Source organism: Agelaius tricolor, unplaced genomic scaffold (assembly GCF_023055355.1).
Source record: "Agelaius tricolor isolate 1412-34295 unplaced genomic scaffold, bAgeTri1.0.p SCAF_35, whole genome shotgun sequence".
NCBI lineage: Eukaryota > Metazoa > Chordata > Aves > Passeriformes > Icteridae > Agelaius > Agelaius tricolor.
In genome coordinates this window covers 6,026,387-6,048,117 of record NW_027269295.1, presented here as the reverse complement: position 1 = coordinate 6,048,117, position 21,731 = coordinate 6,026,387, and the positions used below count along the sequence as shown (strand labels likewise).

Here is a 21,731-nt window from a genome sequence, read left to right as displayed (position 1 = left end):
GAGTTGCTGCAATTTCCTGCTGGATTACTCAAGAGCCTCTGGATGAAGAAGGAGCCAGCACTCCACATGGGCTGGGGAAAAACAAGACATCTGTCAGGATACCAAGACACAGGGAGAACAAGGAAACTGAGCTGTCAGCTGAGCAGTACCAAAAGGAACTGAGGAATTGTGGTCTTCCCTTTGAAATGTTCTATCACATGTTCTTTCGTTTCCCATTTATGCTGTTAAAAAGACCACACCACCCAAAATACAAGCTGCTGGTTAAAGACTTTGCCTGTCTGCAGACCAAGGCATTTATTTGCCCCTCATCCCAACATTCATCAACACCAGTGCCAAGCACTCAATGTTTTAATCTCACAGCAGCCACTGGTGCCATTTTGTACCCAGAGAGGCTGAGCTGCAGAAAGACAGTATTTCTCTCCACTGGAACAGAATTCCCTTTTTTCCAAGTTTTTCCAAGTGTTCTTTAATCACTAGGCTGAAACACTAGTAGCAAACACTCCCCAGGAGATCACTTTGCTCTCCACTCAAAGAAGCCACTCTCGTTTTACTACAGTGGAGGACATGAGCAACAAAAAAGTGCTAATTCACCAGTATCTGCTTCTCAAAAAGGGCATTGTGGGTCACATTAATTGGCACACCTATTTAGCACTCTTACTATCACACAGCAAATATGTGACACAAATAGTAGGAGGTAATTATGGTCACTGGTGAAGAACACACCTAAGGCCCTCCTTGTGTGGGTGCTATCACATTCATCTCCTCCCCAAAGGCATTTAGCATGGGAACACTCCTAGGAGATATTAACAGCTGAAGTAGACATTATGATTCCAAGTGTTCAGATGAAGAGTGTGTTCATAATGCATTATAAAAACATAATATTCCAGTTGTTCCTCTTTTATATATAAATAACCTATATTTGTATTAGCAATTTGCTGATTCCATGTTCAACAGGTAAAGCAGTAGCTGGAAGCCAAAATGCTCTTAGAGATTTCTAATGTGATCTACAGTGTTCCCTTTCATTTCTTATTTCTGAAATGGGTTGAACAGGAAATTATTTTGCCTCTGCAAAAAAACCCCAAACATACAAACAAACAAACAAAAAAACCACAAAAAATGCAATCAGCAAGATTTCCAGCAAAATTCCCCATCCTGAATCAGGGTGAGGAGTTGAAACCTTAAAACTTCCAGCAAGCCAAAAAAATCCAACATAAATCAATAATCTGTTTAAGTTGATATATTTAAAGATAAACATTTTCATGAGCTAATTCTGAACTATTTTGGTTTTATTCTCATCCCCTTTTAACAGAAAAATATTGTAGTTGATTTAAACTCCAAAACAAATAACTGCTTAAACTGGAGCAGCATGTTTTCCTTCACTCTAAACAGTTTTAAAACTGACACGAATACGGCATTCAGCTTCCAAAAACATCTTGATTTTCTTTGATAAAAAATAGAGAGTCTAAGTTCATGAGCTAATGAAAAGTGACCATTAATACTGGTTCACATTTGATCAAGTTCTTGTTTTGAACTGCAAAGCTAGACACCATTCACTAGTTCAGTGCACAGAAACAACAGCTTTTGTGGGCAGATTTTAGATAGAAGCCTTTCCCTCATTTTCTTATAGAACAACATATTTGCACAGCAAATAATTTCAAGGTGACTGTCATCTACCTGGTCATCACGTAAAATATCCTATAAAATCAGTGCACTTTGTACACTCCTGCTAACAGAAAGTACTGCCATAAATAGGGTAACCATTGAGTTCAACCTGATGGTCATGGAATCACAGTGTTAAATTTCTCAGAGTTGTTGAGTTGTTTAAAGCAATTAAACAGATGGAAAGTTGTTCTTACCCCAAGCACCTGTGGAAGAAAAAGGAAAACAGGTCCACAGAGAGCACAGACCCTAGAGAGCAGCACAGAGGGCACCATGCCGGTGCTGGAGTGTAACACTATAGCATAAAGTACAGAATGATACACTTACTTCATACTAGGAAATCTCTCTGGCTATTTACATTAACATATCAATAAACTGCTACAAGAGCTGTTGCTCTACCAGCCTTCCTTGAGAAGCTAAGACCTGCTTCTGGAGGCAGCCAATAGATCAGTGAGCAGGGTCAATCTGTTTGTGCTTGTTCCTGTTCTAGAAGTGTTGATGGTAGAAATAATACACAAAAATACTTGTTTGAGCAAGCTTATCTGCCAGCAGTTATGGCAGAGAGTGTGCAGAGCACTTGGAAATTAAATACAAAGAAAGAAATGTAACCAAGGGGCTTAGGAGCCAAACTCCTCTTTTAAACAGTAATATTAGGACAGATATTGAAAGGTAATTAGTTATCTGAGGATAGAACTCAGCATAAAGTTCTCAGAGCCAACTGCTTTTGCTGTCCTGTAGTAGCTTTCCAGCAGTGATGCAACTTCAGACATTCCTTTTCATTCCAGTTCCTCATTAGAAAAAAAATCTCCCTTGAGCTAAAGTAGTGCAAGAAAAAGGGACACACAAAAACTCATTCATTGGGGGGCAGTTCCAGATTCAGCATACGTGCTCAAATCCCCATGGCTTCTCATGGTCTGAATATCTGCCTCTCCTACAGGAGAGAGGCAAACACCATGCTGTACCTCGGGGTACCTAGTAACAGGACTTATACACTCTCAACATCAGAGCAGATCACGGCAGCATTTTCCAAACTTTTTTGCTTACAAACCCAGTACCCGCTGCAATCAGCCTTTCCAAAGGGCTAAAGGCTCCGAGTACTGACAGAAGTCACCATAATCCTCCGGGGCTGGTGACCACCGTCGGCAGCCACAAACCCATCCCTCTTCTAACAGTAACAAAGCACTGAACGGGGAGCAGTTTGCCAGTCATGGAAGTGACTCCGAAGAGCAGAATACGCGCTAAAACAGAAAGGAAAAGCCCCGGGTTCATCAGTGTGAGGTCCAGAGGCGGACTATACTGGAACAGCTGCATCCCCGGTGGGATGCTTTGTGATGAGGTCTTGACTCTGATGTGAAGATGCTCTAGGACGAACAGAACGGAGTGGCCCTTCTGCTGCTCCTGCCCGAGCGGAGGCACCGCACCGCCGGCTCTCGGACGGCCCCACGACCGAGGGACGGTGCCGCCCAGCCCCTCAGCAGCTGCAGGACCGGGCTGCCCGCGCCCGCTCCAGCCCGGCCCGGGGGACACACGGGAAGCCCCGGGCGCAGCAGGCGCGGCGCTGTCCCGGCCCCTCCGCGAGGCGGGAAGGGGAGGGAGAAGCTTACCCAGAAGCGGGACCCGCAGAAAGCCTCCATGGCCGCGGCAGGGGCGCAGAGCTGCTACCAGCGCACACCAGGCACCGGGCGGAGGCAGGAGCCGGTTCCTTCCCTGTTGGGCGGGCCGGGGGCGGGGGCGGTGGGGCCGGCGCGCCCCATCCCACCCTCCCCGCAGGCAGCGGGAGGAGCCCCGCAGACGGGCCAAGGTCTGCTCTGGGCGGTAGAGGGGCTGGCTCCGATGACGGGCTGCAGTTGCTCTGCTCCTGAGCCCGGGCACCTCACACCATGGGTGACATCCCAGCGCCCCCACCTCAGTGTGACTTACTGGGACAGCTACATCCCTGATCATGGAGGGGGGCTTTGGTGGTACTCACGTGCAAAGCTGTGGAAACTCCCATGCTTGGAAGTGTTCGAGGCTAGATTGAACGGGGCCCTGAGCAACTTGATCTAGTGAGTGGGATCTCTGCTCGTGGCAGAGGGTTGGAACAACATGATTTTAAGGCCCTTTCCAACCCACATCATTCTACGATTCAAGCGAAGTGTGTGCTGAGGAGTGCAAAGCTGGGCCACTTGCTGGCTTTGGGCTGACTATGTCCATCCATCCAGACCACTCAGGCTAATGTTAACATCATGAAGAGGCTTCTCATCTCCTCTTTGGAGTGCTGTGGAGTGTGATTTCTCCAGCAGGACTTAAGTGAGCATCACATCATCCATCACTTCTCCATCCATCTACAGCCTCTTTCTTGATGCTGATTGCTTCTGCTGTAGACATGTGATTAAACCCGTGGCATGGATCCATTTTCAAAAGCCTTTAGTCAATATATTTTCATGATTATATGTAACTAATAGGTTTTGTAGTGTAGCACCTTGGACACAATCTGGATTTCACCTCCCCGTGATGAAGAAGCACTGTTTGCTTTCCTCTTTATTAGGACTTCTACAGTATTATTGACCTTCCAACACTTGCTGTTTGTTTGCCCACTTGCTGCAGCATCTGGTTCAATTAACATCATCTCCCACAAAGTAACCCTGCTGCCACAAATCTACGTCAATATTTAAAGAATCTGAGTTTCTTTCCTTTCTGTAACATGCGGAACTCTCAGGTAGAAGGATGTGGTCAAAAATGTTCACCAGAACAAAAAGGAGTAGAATAGAATGATAAATCAGAGAACCAGAGAATCACAGAATGATTTGAGTTGGAAGGGAGTTTAAAGCTCATCTAGTTCCAACATCCTGCCATGGGCAGGGATGCCACCCACTTAATCAGACTGCTCAGGGCCCCTGGTCTTGAACGCTTCCAGGGATGGGGCATCCATCTTCTGCTTCTCTGGGCAACCTGTTCCAGTACCTCAGAGAAGGGCAGTGCTGCTGTGTCCCAAAAATATGTCATCCCTAAAGAAAAAATATTCTGCTAATCTTTTACGGAGATACTGGGACTGTTTCCCACCCAAAGTACTATCAGAGAAAGCCATGACCACTACTAAAAATTTCCTTTAGACATTTACTATAACCTGGATAAAGGTGTGCTGTTCTCATTAGTGTGGGAAGATAAGCTCTTGCCAAGATAAGGTTCTCAGGTGATTGCCTACAAGATCTGAAATGTCAGACTGAGCCAGTCTAATCAACACAGTCACATTGCAACCCTCTGAAGGAAACACTAGAGAAGCCCTCGCCAGCTAGGTGAATGAGATCTTCTGAGGACACAGTGGGTTGGCCTTGCAAGTCTTACTGCAAAACTTTTGTTCAGTGGAATTGCACTGCAATAAATGTTGTCAGAAAACTCAGAAATAGCTGGGAGTTACTCCTTTATGGCTCTTTAAATCTCTTCTGCAACAATCTCTGAGAGAAGCTGTTCTGAGAGAAGTGCTGAGAATTTCATGTCTCCTGACACATGGATGTGCTCCACTGGGTTTCTTGCACCAAGGAGCAGGATTGGGTGCAGTTTGAGAATGTGCTCAAAATTAAGACCACCTCTGATATTATGAGATGTCACAGGTACAGAGGCACCTCACAAACAGCTACTGTAGGCTGTGTGTACAGGAAGGGAGAGGTTTACTCTATCAATGAGCAGCACAGTCCAATTGACATGTGAATTAATTCCTGATTAAATCATTGACTTTGGTGGTCCTGTTGAACCTCATATTTTTTCTACTGTATCCATAGAGGAGGGTCCTGAATTAGGATATTTCCCTTGGTCTCATAAGACTCTAAATAAGGAGCCCTAAATAATTCTGCCACTTGTTTCATGTTCCTAATTAATGGTGGGCAGCTTCTGCTTTCAGTAGCAGTTAATGCCATTAAAGAGGGATGGTAGTGATGAGTAGGTGCCAGCTGGGGTGCGGGCTCCCCCTGCATTCCTCCTGAGCTTGAGGGGAGCCATCGTGCAGCCTGGGCCTCACAGTAGACACTGTGACTTGCACTGGCTTTGCACTGACTTCCATGCGCTGTCTGGCAAGGCAAACGAGCAGAGAGGGAAAAATCAAAGGCAGGAATTAAGGAAGTATTAACTTCTCAGACAGACAAGATGGAGGGGGAAGCTTAAAAGCTCCTGGGAAGGGCCATGGTAAAGGATTCTGCTGACACTGGTGCAAAGCAGAGCCTGGAGCACTATCATGGGCAGCTCACTTTGGTCCTGCTTCCTTTTAATAGTGGGAATGGAGATGGAGGTACCTAGAACATGTCATTACTCCTGTGATGTTCCCTCAAATGTAGGCTGGCTCTGCAGGAAAATGAAATGGCACCTTTGGTGCAAATGTCAGGGAGTCATGAACTCACCTCCTTTCACCGGACATTTATTCTCTATTCCAGGGAGTGGCAAGATCTGATCTGGATCCATTCAGCAATAATGCATTTGAATCTTCTTTTTCATGTCAGCTGCACAGTAACAGTAAGGAACTTTTCACCTGCTAACACCTGGGTCAAGCCAGAGCAATCAGGAAGTGCCTCCAGGCACACCCAGGCCATGCAGGAGCACCTAGATATCAGCTGGAGAGATTGACTGGGGCAGGACAGGAGGTAACGTGAGGGAGAAGCTGTTTGTGTAAGCACGGTGCCAGGTATGAGGCAGGCTGCTTTCCATATCACACCTCGTGCCAATTCTCAAAGCATTAACAGCAGGATGAAGTGTGGTCAACTCCTGAAGAGATCTGTATAAAGAAGTACATTCAGAGCTGAGGGCTGGGGATATCTTGAGCATGTGCAGCTCTGAAAGTCACAGTTTTAGGGTTAGTTGACTATAAATATCACCTTCTTTCTCTGCTCGGAACAGCAGAGGCTCAGCTTCCTTTTCAAGACCCACAGAGGTGTCACATTTTACAGATGGTAATGAAAAAATGCCTGCCAAAGAGGGTGAATTTACAGCAAGGCCCTATACATTTAATTTGTAAAAAAGGGGGAGACACCTTATGTTTTAACACACATAAGATAGGAACTTGTAACAAACTCTGCTTGAAGTTAACATTGAATGAGTAGCAGCAGATTTGGGCTTTCTTCTTCTCAATGCTGTTGCAAATATGTGCATCTCCCTTCTTGCATGAAAGGATTAAATTTCCTCATTTCTGGAACATGCAATGAGCAGTTTAGAAGTCCCATGATAAAACAGATGAGGGAGTGGGCTGGGAATTTGCAGCCCCAGTTCTTACTCACTCCACTGCTTTTGGGCACATATCAGCTACGTGGCTTTGTAGGAGTGGAAGGTAAGATTCCCTGGCTGGAGGTACAGAGGTGGCAGTTCCCTGGGAAGCCAGCACAGGGTACTTGGGTCCACACTCCATTTGGCCTGTAGCTGCACTGTAAGGCCATTCATACTGCAGGGTGAGGTGGGTCCACATAATTGATCAAGTCTTTGTGAAAGGAGAAAATGGTGTTTGTATGACTCCTCCAGGACACTGTGTGTAATACCAACCTGCCCCATTCCATGAGTGCTCCTGCACTTCATACTGAGAGCAATGACCAGGAGAATTTAGACATGCTGAGTACTGCCGAGATCACCCCTAAGTGATCCTGGAGCTGCTCCAGCTGTGAGTAGCTGAACTCTAAATGCACTGGGCATCTCTCTCACCTGCTAGATAATCCCACAGACATGCTTTCAGGTGCCTATGGAGGTTGGCAGAAGCTCTGGCTTGTGAGTGGCTTGGCTGCAGGTGGAGCTCAGAGTGATGGACAAACATCCACAGGCAAACAGCACTTGGGCCTTCTGGAGCTAAGGCCCAAACTATCCTACTTTAGCCTGTGACAATTGTCACAGCTTATCCTCTCCCCTGCCAACTTGGCCACCCCACAAACTCCACCTACTTTTAATGGGCTGAAGCTGTTCAGGATTTCACCAAAAAATGGGCACACAGTGGTTGCATAAATACAAACACCTGGTCCTGCTTTGTTTGAACAAACATGCAGTTGTCACCAGCCCTTAGCCATACTGAACTGGTGGCATGTGGCAGTGCAGTTCTGTGCTGCCTTTGTAGATACCAGCATGGCACATGCTGTCCACTTCAGTGTACATTCTTTGTAGCATGACTCCTATGCTCACTTCTTCCTGGTTTTCCCCAAAACAGTTGTATTCTGCTTTCTGTTTCCACAAAATAACTGTTAGCACAGTAAGCAATTAAGTGGTTTAACCATCCTTTCCAGTTCCCAGCTGGAGCCGTCAGGGTCTCTGGCTGCATTATTTAAAGTATTTAATAGATATGGAAAGATAATCTATTCATGACCTCTAAAAACTTGCCAATTATGGCATCCAGGGACTCAAGCAGTAATGGAAAACACCAGAGGATGCTGCAGGATTATAATAGTGTGTTTTAAATGTAACTAAAGCATTGAATACAACATGTGAAAACCAACTTAAGACCCAATCACCCTCAGTCGTAAAAATGCCAGCGAGGCTTTCGCTGATGACCACACCAAAGCAAACAGGAACTGCAGGTTTCGGAGACCTCATGTGCAGCCTGAACTTGTGCTCACAAATCTGCCGGCGGCACTTCCCACTTCGTGGCATTGCCATTTAGTGACAGGCACTCGGTCTGTGCCCGGCCAAACTCCAAACCCTGTGTGATGGCACAGGGCTGGATTGATCCTCCCCCTCCTCCCACACTGGGCCAAGCAGAGGTTAAACAGCCCTCTAGAGCTCACAGGCTGTGGATGGATCGGAGCTGCTGTGAGTGCACAGCCCCACAGGGGACCCTGCACTGTGTTGTTCACATGTTTAAAAGGATGTGAAGGGACAAGCATACCTCTTGGGTGCTGCCACAGCCTCTGAGATGCCAGAGAGCCCCAGGATGGATCGTTGTCTCTCTGGATTTTGCAGAAGCAGCCAGGGAGCGGCAGTGCTGATGGATGTGAGGGGCATGGTGGCTTTAAGCAGCTTGCACAGTGCCAAGCACACAGGGCTTTGCCACAGTGAGAGAAATCCTTCCTCTCCTCCTCCCATAATTGGTATTTTTATAAATTCAGTGATTGAAAATGTCCTCAGAATTAGAAACCATTTGGTCAAGAAGGTAAAATCTGAGCCTATCTATTGTATGAGCAATAGAGTGGCCAGCAGAATCACAGCAGTGACCAAACACCTGTACTGAGTGCTGGTGAGGCCACACTCTCCACAACTCCCTGACAGGAGGGTGCAGCCTGCTGGGGGTCAGTCCCTTCTCCTGGTAACAAGCAAAATAACAAGGAAATGGCCTCAATTTGTGCCAGGGAGGTTTAGATTAGATCTTAGGTAAGATATCGTCACTGAAAGGGTGCTAAGGCACTGGAACAGGAGAAGTGGTGGAGTCACCATCCCTGGAGACATCCGAAAGACAAGCAGATGTGGCACCTGGGGAAATGGTTTAGTGGTGGCATTGACAGTGTCAGGTTAAGTCAGTGATGTTAGAGGGCTTTTCCAGCCTGAATGGTTCTGTGATGCCAAACACCGATATATTTTTGATAAAAAATACTCATCCGGCGCTGTTTCTGCAGCATCGAGCCGGGAACACAGCACCTGACGGGCGGCAGAAGGGCAGAAGGTCCTGCTGAGCCCTCTCCCTGGTAACTAGACGGCCCAGCCCCGGTAAGGGGGGCAGCTCGCCCGACCCCTCGCCCCACGCCCACTAGGTGGGAGCAAAACGCCGCACTTGGAGCGCGCCCGGCGCTGCCGCCGTGTCTGTGGGACATCGCCGGCATCGGACGCTCGCCCACTTCCGGGCAGTGGGGCTTGGTCCCCCTAAAACTTCCCTGGCCTTAACCCTTTGATCTGCAGGATCCTCACTTCTGTCAGCTGGTCACAGCGGGTCCCTTACACGGTGCTGGTGGTGATAAGGGGAGCCATCTCTTTAAATTGTTTTTTCCGACTTTATTTGGGGGCATTCTAGTGCAGGTCACATTTTAGACATGTTTCTGTGTCTCAGTTTGTATCTCTGGAATGCCTGAAATACAGAAGGTACAAACAAGCCTTTCCTATTTCTCATCTTGAAGGGCTTAGCAGAGCTCTGGCTGAGGGAGGTGGTGTGCACACAGTGGGACACTGCTCTGCTGAAGCAGGACATGGTCACCTGTCTGAACCAGGAAATAAATTAAGTTCAAAGTGCTAGTGCTGCTTCCCTAGGCATGGTTACCATTACACAGAAAGCAACCTGGTTCCATGTGTCATCCCAATTACTCAAGAAATGGAATAACAAAGTGCCATGCCCAAGCTCAGGAAATTGAGAGCACACCCATAAGCAGCCAGCCTGGGTTGGAGCCTTTGAAAAACTACAGCAAAACTCAGCAGGAGAGCTTCATACAGGAACACTCATGAAACAGAGAAGAGAAACAAGCCCTCTCACAAGCTCCTCTGGACCCCGATGTTGGAAAGGGAGTGATTTGTTGTTGCCCATAAGGAACTGAACTCACCTGAGAGCAGAGGGGTGTGAAGCGCTTGAGCCTGTAGGAGGCTCTGCTTCCTTGGCTCAGCTCTTACCTTAATGCCCTGTGAATCCTCCAGGACCGGAGGGCTGGGAAGGCATTTCACTGGTTCCAGCCTGGTGCGTTTGGCCCCGCAGCCCGGACAACACAGACATATCACAGAGCTCACGTGGTGTGGATTTGCATTGGATTTTGAACAGATCCACATTTTCCCTCTGTTTAAGCACTAGTATCCTTCCTGCTGTTTTCTACTGAGAGATTACTTTATCAAAACATCCTCTAGACAGCAAAACTGGTCTGGGTGTCAATTTAGGGTCTCTCCTGCTGCAGAGAAATCAGATCATTCCATGCAGTGAGGAGCAGGGCTGCAGAGTGCCCAGTGTCTGGTTCCTCCCTCTAGTGGCTGCTTCCCAGGGGAGAGGAGATTTCATGTCAGCAGCTACACAGGTCATTCACTAAAAACCTCTGAAGAGCCTTTTAACAAAGTCCTGTAACAACAGGACAAAAGGGGGAATGGCTTCAAACAGAAGGCAGGCAGGTTTAGGTTAGACAGTAGGGAGAAATTCTTCCCTGTGAGGGGGGGGAGGACCTGGCACAGGTTACCCAGAGAAGCTGTGGCTGCCCCATCCCTTCAAGTGTCCAAGGCCAGGTTGGACAGGGCTTGGAGCAGCCTGGGATAGTGGAAGACGTCATTGCCCATTGCTCATCCAGTCCCACCCTCATCCAGGGTGGGACTGGATGAGCTTTAAGGTCCCTCCCAACTCAAACCATTCTATGAAATGTTCTGGTGATACCTAAGCAGTACCTGAGCTCTGAGCCCCTGCTGCCCTTCAGCCTCCAGGCAGCGCCATGCCCACCAACTCCTCCTTTGCAAAGAGTTAAATGACAGCAGTAAATGCTGCTGGATTTCAGGCTGGAAATCCCAAAGATGTGAATGAGTGGAAAAATCCAGCATCTTCCTCTTCACAGACAAACCGGATCTGTCCCTTCTCCTCAGTCCTTTCTCCCCATTGACTGCAGCTCTCTCTGCTGCAGTCGTCACATCCTCAAGCCTTGCACAGGGCTGTTCCTGCCAGGGCAGAGGGATCCACAGGGGCACAGCCGATCATCTTGCTGGTCACTCTGCACACCCTGGGCAGTGTCCAGGGCCAGATTTGCTTGCAGACACATTAAACTGCTCCACAAAGGGCCATCATTTCCCAGTCTTCCTTCCAGCCTCCTGGCTGCCGCTGCTATCTGATACCTTCTCCAACTGTTCACAATTCAAACATGACCAAAGACTTGACTGCCTGGAGTGATACAGATTATCATCAGCAACAACAACAAAAAAAGGGAAATGCACCGTTGTTTTTATTTTCAAAAGCTTTTAATAGGACACATTTGTTTTTGTCAGTTGTAAAGATTTACACTTGTTTTTTCTTCTTTTTTTTTCTTAAAAAAAAAAATCCTATCCTTTTTCCAATTCTCAAATCCAAATCCAATTTTCTCCATGAGTACCACCTTTTGTTGCCCCGACCAAAAGACTTTGTTTTGGCCGATATACCTGATACAGTATAACAATATATTAACTATTAAATACAAAGTTCTGTCATATATACTAGGTTGTTATGGACATTGCTATGGTACTGCACCTACTCTACTCACCTTGTGTAATAGTGTACATGGGTTATTATAGCCAAAGGGGCAGAAAAGGGGAGACTGGGCATAGCCTAATTTACAGTGGTAATGCTTTTGGTGTTTGGTTTTTTTTTCTTGTTTTTTATTTTCTCCTTGAATACACCTAGTGCTGAGTGAAATCCACAGAAGTCAAAAACAGTGTTCTTTGTCCTCCTCCAAAATATCTACAGTACAAACCTCTAACCAAGTTTTGAAAAATCACTTCTATGTGCTAGGGGCTGCAAGAACAGAATTTATGTTTTTTCAGACATGTCTGCAGTCTCTTTTCCCCCATTGTGTCAGATTGGCAATAACAAAATATCCTCCTCCCATCTGCATACAGTAAATCTACAGTAGTAAAGTGCTGGTGTGCTTGAATGAGCTGGAGAGCCATGCAACTACTTTACCATGGACAGGGGCTGAGCTTTGGGGGGAGATGGGGGTGTGTTTTATGTGGGTACAGTTCTTGGACAGTAAATAGCACTGCAATATTGTGGAACTTCAGCTTAGCTGCTGACTCCCGAACACAACCTGGATGCAGGCTATGAAACTATGCTCCACATGTTGTAACAGAGCAGGCCTTGCTCCAGGTTTATGAAAAGAAACTCGAAGATAAGAGCTGCTTCTGTTGCCAAGATGCAGCGCAGACTTTTAACAATTTCTCTATAGATTTCTACAAAAATATAAAAAATTCTATCAACATAACCATTCTACAGAATTCCTGTGGATTTTGTACATTTTGTTTAAAAAAGTCAAATTCTATAAAACCCTCCCGAAGGTATTTAAAATTATTTGAGTATTATTGCATGTGCTGCAGTACATTTGTATTTGTGTTTCAAAAGGGCATCTAGAAAAAACTTATCTGGTTTAGAAAACAATCTATTTTACATGTAATTCTTTTCCTGAAAGCATCATCATAGAGTATCTTTTATTTGCTAGTCTTTACTGAATATTAATGTATGATGTAAACTTTTTTTTTACTTCCACAAACCTTGTCAGTAGGCAAAAATCCAAGGATTAAAATAGAAGAGCCTTTAGGCTTTCTGTTACGTTTGGAGTTGAACATTTGGACTGACATCACATCACTGCTTTGTGCCATGATTTCAAGCTAAAATGTTCAGTGGGTTTTTTGTAAGAAAGGATCGGAAAAGTAGTATCATTCCAGCTATGTGAACACAATCCTAATCATTGAGGTACCAGGGATGGCAATTTTAGTGGCCTAGCTAGTTTCCCAAGCTATTTAGCACATGTAAAAGGAAAAGCTAGGGCTCATTATTGGGTGTAAAACCAAAAAGGGATTAAGAATATTTCTCAGGCTTAATGCACTGTAATTTTATTATTTCTTTAAATATGATCTGGGGGAAGAAGTGATGAAAGGTTTGTTTGAAATCATTGCTTTAGACAGGCTTAACTCTGGATTTGGGCTGGCATATCAAAGAGAGCGGGCTCCGTATGGGCCTGTGGTGAAGAGGGGAAAAATGTCCCAGCCAAGAATTAATCTAACTGCACTAAATAGTACAGAATGTTAATCCTCCTACTTCAAATACACTGATTGCCTGACTTCCTGCTGAAAGCCCTTACATTTCTCGTGGACATGTAAATCAGTAGGGATTGTTTATGGAGTAAACATCCTCAAGTGAAAATAAAGGGGCCTAGGGCCTCACATAGGCTGTTGGGTTTGAACAGCATCTTCTCCTTGTGTGTACACTCCAAGCTAATGTACATACACGCGGTGGAAACAGCCTAATTTCTGAATGGATAAAAGGCTGTACATCAGCATGTTGTAGTGATTTGCAAAGATTGGTAGTTGTCAAAATTTACAAACTCCCGACTGACAGAATTAGCACAAATCCTCCTCCTGCCTGTGCTGGCATGATCTGTGGACTTGGTTTCAAGCCTCTGACTATTGGCACACTTCAAAGCATGCCTGCAGTCTAATTTAGCTTACATCTTAATGTGATTTCATGGAAGTGGAGTGGAGTTAATGTCTGGCTTCCATCAGTCATGAGGTGTCGAATGGGGCCAACCTCGAGTGGTTTTCAGGCTGTGCTGTCCAGTTTTACAGATTGCTTTTGGCAGAGGACATTAGCACAGGAGTAAACAGGTAATTTTTGAGATGATTGATGTTGTAAAGTAAGGACATGAATTCTGGGTTTATCCACTTTGTATCACCATGTTGCTGCTTAAGGCTATTGATAGATTGGAAATAAAATTGCAGTTGGGGTCATGTAAATTAACTCTAGCAGTGATAGCAAAATACCTGGCTATTTTACTGAAAACCAGTAGTCATTTCGGTACCTGCAGACTTTCTGTAAAATAACTTGCAGAAGTGCCTTGATTCAATAGAACATGAGCATATGATTTTAATTTTCAGGAATTACTTTAATGTGATCAACCTCCAGGCATTCTAGGCAAGAGCTTAACTTTGGGCATGTGCTTAAGCCTATTGTTGTGCCATGTCTGCCCTGATTTCACCCCCTGCAAGTCTTAAACTTGATCTCACTCTCTTTTCCACAGAGTGCAGAGAGAAGGAGCTCCACTGAAAACAGAGGGATGAGGGAGGTCTAAAACCCAGCAAAATAAAAAGTCCATCCTGGAAACACTGCAAAAACATCTTGGAAGTGACCACAGGCGTCTGTTGTCTGTTTCCTAGGAATGCATGAAAATTAAGCATTGACATGATTTTGTGAGTTGCCAGTGGATGATCTATAACATCCACTATGATCCTTTCATAATTCAATATCTTGTACTGTTAAATGGCTCTGCCTTCACCATCTTCAGACATCAGCATCTTGGACCTTCCTGGGTCTGAGCACTTGCTTTCATACTCTGAATGTCAATTTTATGCAAGATTGGAATATTTTGTTAAAAAATTGCAACTGCTTTTCTGTACTACACAAACAATTGTTTTCCCAGAATATCATAGAAGTTCAAGGGGAAAAATATATTACATTAAATAATCCTTATTTACTGCTGACAGTGGGATACATTTCCTCTGTAACGCACTAATTAGCTACATTTTGTGCTTTGCAAAACAAAATGAAACCCAAACAAAACAAAACAAAACGAGAAGGGAATAAATATATACTTTTTAGGTTAAAATATTCGTAAAAACCAACTTTATCTCAGAAATATTCCGAGATACATAAAATAGAAGAAAATTAAATGAGTCTTTAGTGACAAAATGTACTACATCCCATGATACTAGATTCAATTAATTTAATAAAATATAATATACATATAGATTCTGCACATTGTATTGCTTTTACCTAAGCAGAACATATGCTTAAGTAAGCGTGATATAGGTTAACCACTCTTTTAACCAGCTGGTTCTTTAATCTTTCTTTGGAAATTTTTTACCCAGTGCCATTTTGGAGTACAGAGTTTTTATGATTTTTTTTCTATTACATGAAAGGAAGAAGACATTTGGCACCAACAGAAAAGTAACTCAGGGGTCCATTTCTGTTTGATCAAAGGAAAAGCTAGGAAGTGTCAACAAGTCTTTCTTTGGGGTAGGAGATGTTGACATACTGTCTGGAAGCAGTGAATCCCCTATATCCACTGAATCCTTGGACTCACAGGATGGAGCACGCCTCCTCAAGCAAACGTCTCCACTGGCAGGTGAGATGCTGTGGGGTCCCCTAGGTACCAAACTCTGCCCATCAGGTGGATCTATAGATATACAAGGAGGGCTCAGTTTCTTCTTCTGCCGTGTACCTTGCAAGCATTCCATTTCACTGACCACCTGACTTATAAAGCCAGAAGAGCTGGACGTGGAATGGTGCTGAGGGCTGTTTTCTATGGAACAAATCTCTATTGAATGTCTCCTTTGATCATCTAACCAAGAGGGTGGTTTTTTTAGCAGACCCTGGGTGTCTACACTGTGATATTTCTTCAGGTCCTTCAGTATCACGTTGCCAGTATTGCCCACGTTCCTCTTAGGTGTGAGAGGCTGACCCTCCGAACAGGCACTCAAGGCTGTGCAAGTTTCTGAAGTGAAAGGCTCCGAGGAGCTGTTTATTTCAGATGCTTCTTGGTCCATTGAATCTTCAGGGGTCTCCTGATACGAGTCTGCACAAGCACAGGATGCTGGTGCCTGCTTTGAAATATTATACTGATTGTGGGAATGCTGCTGTGTATGGACGCTCGCCCGACTCCAGGCAGCCAACTCATTCACTTCTGAGGGCATCAGAGCCACTGGTGACTCCTCCTTGGGCACAGTGGGAACATTTGGGTCAGAGAGTTCACTCACCTCGGTGTGGAGATTCTCCTTGCTATCCAGAGAGTCATTCCTTATAGCCATCTGTATCAGAGCGCAGAGGGGTTGGGGAGGAGAGGAGTTGCCAGGTGAGAGAGACAGACCAAACAAAGGTTAGTACAGACAAGGCACAGCATTTAAAGGGCACTCAGCTCTGCTGAGATCCCTCAGCACAGACCCATTGACTCCTATAACAACCTGTGTTGTGGGTTCTACCAGTTCTCATTGTCAGGGATCTGTGGGTTTGTCCCTGTGTGACAGCCCTTCACTTTTCCTAAATGGCTGACCTTTAGCTTTCTCCTCTAAGGATGGAGGGCTGCAAAACCAGAATGCCCCCACCCAAACTTACTCACGTTCTTGTTATGCAAAGGATGAAGGTCTACAGCAAAGCCCTCAATAATTTCAGCAGCAGAGGTGTGAGCAGGAGAGAAAGATGTGCAAGTGAGCCTGTGTATTCCCTTCTCTAGCTTAGGTGATGCTGAGGCCTGGAATAGGATCCCCAAAGCCAGCAACACCAGAGCAACTCTGCTATGTGCCAGCATCAAGGCAATAGCCTGTCCCTGGCTTTGGTCCCTAGGCTGGAGCCACAACTCTGCACCATCTTATGGCAGAAGCTGGAAGCACTGGAATCCAAAGCTGGACTAATAATAATCCGTAATTATTTCAATTCATTCTGATGCTTAAGTTCAGGCTTCCTAAGGCACATTTTGCCTTGGCTGTCTGGAGCCTTTCACAGCATCAATGCCTGCTGGCAGGAGGAACCTTGGGCATGTTTTGAAGGCTTTGCCTTTTCACTTGTCAAAAGGCCTTGTCAAAAGGCCTTGTCAAAAGACTTTATAAATCAACCACATTAACTGGCCCTTAAAGGCAGAGTATCTGTTTGAGAAGACTTTTAAATGATCTTAAAGATAAAAATCTTCACAGGGAAATTTGAAGAAATGCGTACACTTGGTCCCAGTCCTTTAGAAAACTGTAAGGAGATGAAATGATGAAATTCCTCATGCTAAGGAATACTTCTGTGACAAATGATCATACACTTTATATAAATATTGTCCCACAAGGATCATTTGAGCCAAATGATCTCTATCCAGCAAAGCCCTCATCAGCTGCAGTGCATCCATGTGTGCACAGAAACACCATAGTCTATTGCAGCATCTGCACATTGCGCTCCCTTTGTCAATGGGGACAACTCAGAGAATATTTAATATGGCAAACAATTTCATCCAGTGCTGGTGAATCCTTTCTAGTTAAAATTTCACAGCATAATGCTGGCAACTAATCAATCAGGAGTGAAGTTATTCTGGTCTCCTCAGCACCAGTAGTTTTAATGAGTATTTGGGAGAAGAAATCATGTTCATATCCTGAAAAGAGACACAGACCACACAGAAGTTGAATACTGAAGCAAAAAGTAATTGTTGTCATTACTTTTGCTTGCACACCAACCTGTGTTGCACACCACGACAGTATTAGTCACCACCAGCTCTTTCTTTCTCTATGATACAGGCATCTGTGGTTGTTGTTAGTAGTAACAGTACAAATGTTTTACTGGTTTTAGTGGTTTGTTTGAAAAATAAAAGGACCCTCTGCCATCTCAGAGGGGTGTACACCTGTAGCAGCCACAGCTTGGTGTGGGCTACACCTTTGATACAGAGTCCTGGAACTACAAAATCAATATAGGTTTTATTTCAGGTAGAATTCCTCTGGAGAAAAGCCTTTGTGCCATGCACGGCCGAGGAGCACAATCCTCAGCGCGAATGTTTTCCCAAAGCATCCGATCCACTCATCTTCCTCTGTAAGTGCATCGCTAATTGTCAAACATCCCGGAGTCTAAACTGGACGTTACTGTGGGGGCTGTGCTTGCTCTCCAGCACTCTGGAGGGAAAGGGAGGTTAAACACACAGGTTTTAATGTTCAGGGAAAGTGCAAGGACCAGGTATGTGATGGACAAGGTTTATCTATTATGGATTCAGGAGAGGAGAGGGCATGAGTGGAAAGAAGAAAAGGAAAAGGAAAAGGAAAAGGAAAAGGAAAAGGAAAAGGAAAAGGAAAAGGAAAAGGAAAAGGAAAAGGAAAAGGAAAAGGAAAAGAAAGCCAAATCAGAATTGCATGCAGTATATGTAAAGATAAGGATAATTGGGTACTGAAAACCAAACTGCTTTGCCAGTTTGGGCTATTTGATGTGCTAGTGAGATACTAGTGGTAGCAATAAAAAGGAGTCAAGTAGAGAGCACTTGAGCAAGCAGAAGTGCTGCGGCTGTAAAGGGAATTTTGCCTTTTAAAGGACCAAGTTTCCCAGTGTCTGGCCATCTAGATTGCAATTAACAGTAACACCAATATCACCAGCAAAACCTCACTGCTCTCATTAGCCAGATTGGGAGCTCCTTGCTGCTCAGGAGCCTGCCCAAGGCAACCCCTTATGGGTTTGCCAATGGACTGTATCAGCTCACTGTCACAAAACTCTTTGCTCTCTGACCTGTCACTCCATGAGCATGTTCATGTCACTGAAGGAGCAGGGAGAGGGAGAAAAGGAGGACAATAAATTGACTTAAACTTATGAAAAGGTCTACAAAAGGAAGCCATCAAAGAGGTGAACAAAATTAGACTGGAGAAGATGGCTAACATGGTAATTCATTCTGGCTAGATCGCTTTGAAAGGATGGGTCTGTTATTCATTAGAAAGCAAGAGAGAGTGGTTATGAACTGGAATCATGACATCAATTAGTTTCCCCATTAGTGGTGATTGGGATAGCTGGCCAACCCCATGCAAATGAATACATGCAAGGAATTCCTTATGTCAATTTAGTATTACAGACTAATGTAATTGTTAACCTTGGTACTTCACATCCATTTCTAGAGCTTAATGAATCAACTGTCTAATTTGTCAATGTTGATTAAAAGATGAAAGAAATGGGAATATTTTTATACAGGAAAGAAATTGCTTTTGAAAAAATAGAACTGATCCCCTTTGTGTATGTAAAATAAGGCATGGAAATACTGAAAAAAGCAGAATTTTTGAATCAGATGTGCTTCTGGTCCTGGTCCAGCTGCACAATCATTGAAATATGCTTAAAATGTGAGAGTGAAGCACAAGTTTAAGTATTTTCCTAAAAAAAGATAAGTCTAAACTTATGCTTCCAATCAACCAGACTGGAATCTTTGATTAGATCCCTTAGATCTTTGATTGAATCAGGATTTAAATCAATGCCAGGCAAAAACCAGAGATAAAACTGGCTACAAAATAAAACATGTTCTGCTGTGCATAAAGTCAAACTTTTTAAAAGCTCACAGTTGATGAAAAAATATTTTAATTTTCAATTCTCACTGTAAAACTAGTATGCGTCTCATGATGGATGCATATGAGATAACCAATTTCCATGAAACACTTCTCTTTTGGAAAACAAGAGGAGTCAGAGGAGGGCTGGCCTGGGATGGAGCCTGCAATCCTTGTGTCCTTTCAAGCACCAAAAAAATCACAGCAGTTAAGAATGAGTTTCTCAACCCCAACAAGCCCCTGAGGAGCATTTGGCTGCATTTATGAAGAGGATTAAAAAAAATAAACGCTAACAATGTGGAGAACATTTAGGCATGTTGCCAAAGGACATGATACTCATAATGCGCGTTCTTTGGAGACTCCTGGATGGCTTTCAGATCAAAAACCACCAACCATTTTGTTATTTCTGTAGGAGAATTACAGTTCTCTGGAGGTTTCTCTGTGAATCCCTCCTTGAATTTAAAGGATGGTTAGCCAGGAAATGCATCAATATAAAAGCCCAGCAGGTTTATGATCATAAGTCTGCTTACCTGTCTGCGGAGCAGCCTTTCAGCAGAAGGGGAGTGTGCCTGCTGGGAGACCCGGGGCTTGCTCTCCCCCACCAAGTGGTCGTGAGCTCTTACATGGTGGAAATGGTCCTTTGGAATTTGCAGGAGGGAGCTGGTGTCTGCCGGCTGTGACTGCACCGATGCCTTTGAACCTTGCAAGGGGGAGAAGAGGCAGAAATGGGATGTGTTCATCCAAGGGTTGTGTCCCAACCTCAGTGACCTCCCAGGGAAAACTGCTCTGCTGCACCTTGGATCAGACAGGCACAGCAAAACCACTGAATTCAGCAATTGGCTCTCCAGAACTGGGAAAAAAACTCCCATCTACTAATAAATTACTCCAGCATTGTCTATTATTTCATTTTTCCTGGCATTTTCCCCTGATACAACTGGGACTAGCTCCTGTTGAGAACAGAAGACAAGGAACTACAAGTTCATCTGAAGTGGCAATTCCTGCATCTCTGCTTTTGGGCCAATAACTACGTAGGCAGCCTCACTTCTGAGCACTGCAAACATCTGACTTTGAAAGGCTGGAGGTGTCCCCATGCCTGAACCCGCATGGAGACCAACTGCCGGGATCTCCAAACCAGCATGCACACACTGGAAATGAAGTGAAAGGAAACAGCACCTGGCAGCTCTCAAGGCTGGTTTTGCAAAGCCTCCCAGGAGAAGGAAACACATACTCTCCAACCTCTTCCTGACCCTTCATGGTTACTGGCTACTACTTCTAAAAGGTTTGAAACTCTGTGTGCTCCCCTCACACACAGGCTAAATGTTTTTCAAAACAATTCATTTAATCTGGACTGCATCCCAGAGAATTTCATTTGTCCTGGAATCTTTCCCAGAGCAACAGCCCCATTACCAAGGAGTATTCAAACAAATGCCTCCTGCAAGTGCCAGTGTTTCTGACAACAAAACCTTCCCAGCTTGAAATATTGTGGCTTGGTTGTGGTGATTTATTAGAGGTGCCTGGCACCTTTTGCTGTCTTCACTGCACTCTATAATATTACAAACTGTAAACAGGTGGTGGTGACTTCCCCCACCCTGAAAAGCAGTGACATTGTAGGTGGAAGAGGACAGTGATATGTCAGAATGTGGGGACCTTACACACCTCCCAGCAGTAGGGCCTGCTGAAGATGATTGGAATTTCACCAGCAGGAGAAAAACACAAAAGGTTTAATTGTCTATTGTGGTTATTATTGGAATAGGATCCCAATATTACCAGATGGAACGTGCCTGGGCTCATCTGGCCTTGCTGCTGGACCAAAGGTGGCAGCGCAACAGGTTATAAGGCATCAGCTTTACCTCTCCAAAGTATTTCTGGTACACCTCATTGGAACAGTTGTTCCTGTGGATTTACAAGGGTGCAATGCCTGTCCCCAAAAAGCCAGGGCTGTCAGATAGGGCTATTCAGGTTCTCCGAACTGAAACTGGGAAGTGAAATTTTGAAAAAGAAGGGACTCATAAATTACCCAGTCCCTTGCTGATGTAATTTTTGTTCAAGACAGTGCAAATACATCCCAATTAAAGGTCAACAATGAAGCACTGGAAATTCCCTCTGCAGCAAACATGATACTTTCATATGGCCAGGAATTTCTTGACTGCTACAGAGACCCATAAATTCTAGCTCAACTGAAGGTAATGGGAGATTTGCTATTGCTTTCTATGGGATTTTAGCTGCACCATTAGCATTATGTGCAAACAGGTTCTTCAAAACACCACTCTTGACCTTGAGAATTGTGTATTGTGGCAGAGATTTCTCAGAACACCAGATTCATCTTCCTTCCTTGTGCCCACATATTTTTTTTTGCTTCTGTTCAACAGTAGCTATTCATCCAAATTCTTTTTACTATGCAAATTTCAACATCTTAT

General features: G+C 44.6%; 2 protein-coding genes across 28 annotated transcripts in view; both read right to left on the bottom strand.

Moving 5' to 3' along the window:
• ABCC3 (ATP binding cassette subfamily C member 3) overlaps positions 1-3,421 on the bottom strand; it is a 47,675-nt gene extending 44,254 nt beyond the window's left edge. For all 3 annotated transcript variants that reach the window (XR_011683341.1, XM_071452692.1, XM_071452693.1), the window contains exon 1: positions 3,264-3,421. Coding sequence is in view for 2 of the 3 variants with exons in the window: in XM_071452692.1 (XP_071308793.1) it covers positions 3,264-3,293 (30 nt within the window). In the remaining variant the exon portion in view is untranslated. The remainder of the gene's footprint in view (positions 1-3,263) is intronic.
• An 11,570-nt stretch (positions 3,422-14,991) lies between these two features.
• The window catches only part of CACNA1G (calcium voltage-gated channel subunit alpha1 G), a 143,355-nt gene continuing 136,615 nt past the window's right edge, over positions 14,992-21,731 (bottom strand). For 21 of the 25 annotated variants that reach the window (XM_071452713.1, XM_071452714.1, XM_071452729.1 and 18 more), the window contains 2 exons: positions 19,845-20,014; positions 14,992-16,089 (listed from right to left, as the gene is read on the bottom strand). In XM_071452713.1, coding sequence (XP_071308814.1) covers positions 15,235-16,089; positions 19,845-20,014 — 1,025 coding nt within the window. In that variant the 3' untranslated portion in view covers positions 14,992-15,234. Of the gene's footprint in view, positions 16,090-16,877; positions 18,000-19,844; positions 20,015-21,731 lie in introns of those variants that run through there. The other 4 variants (XM_071452731.1, XM_071452732.1, XM_071452738.1 and 1 more) reach the window with 4 other exon arrangements.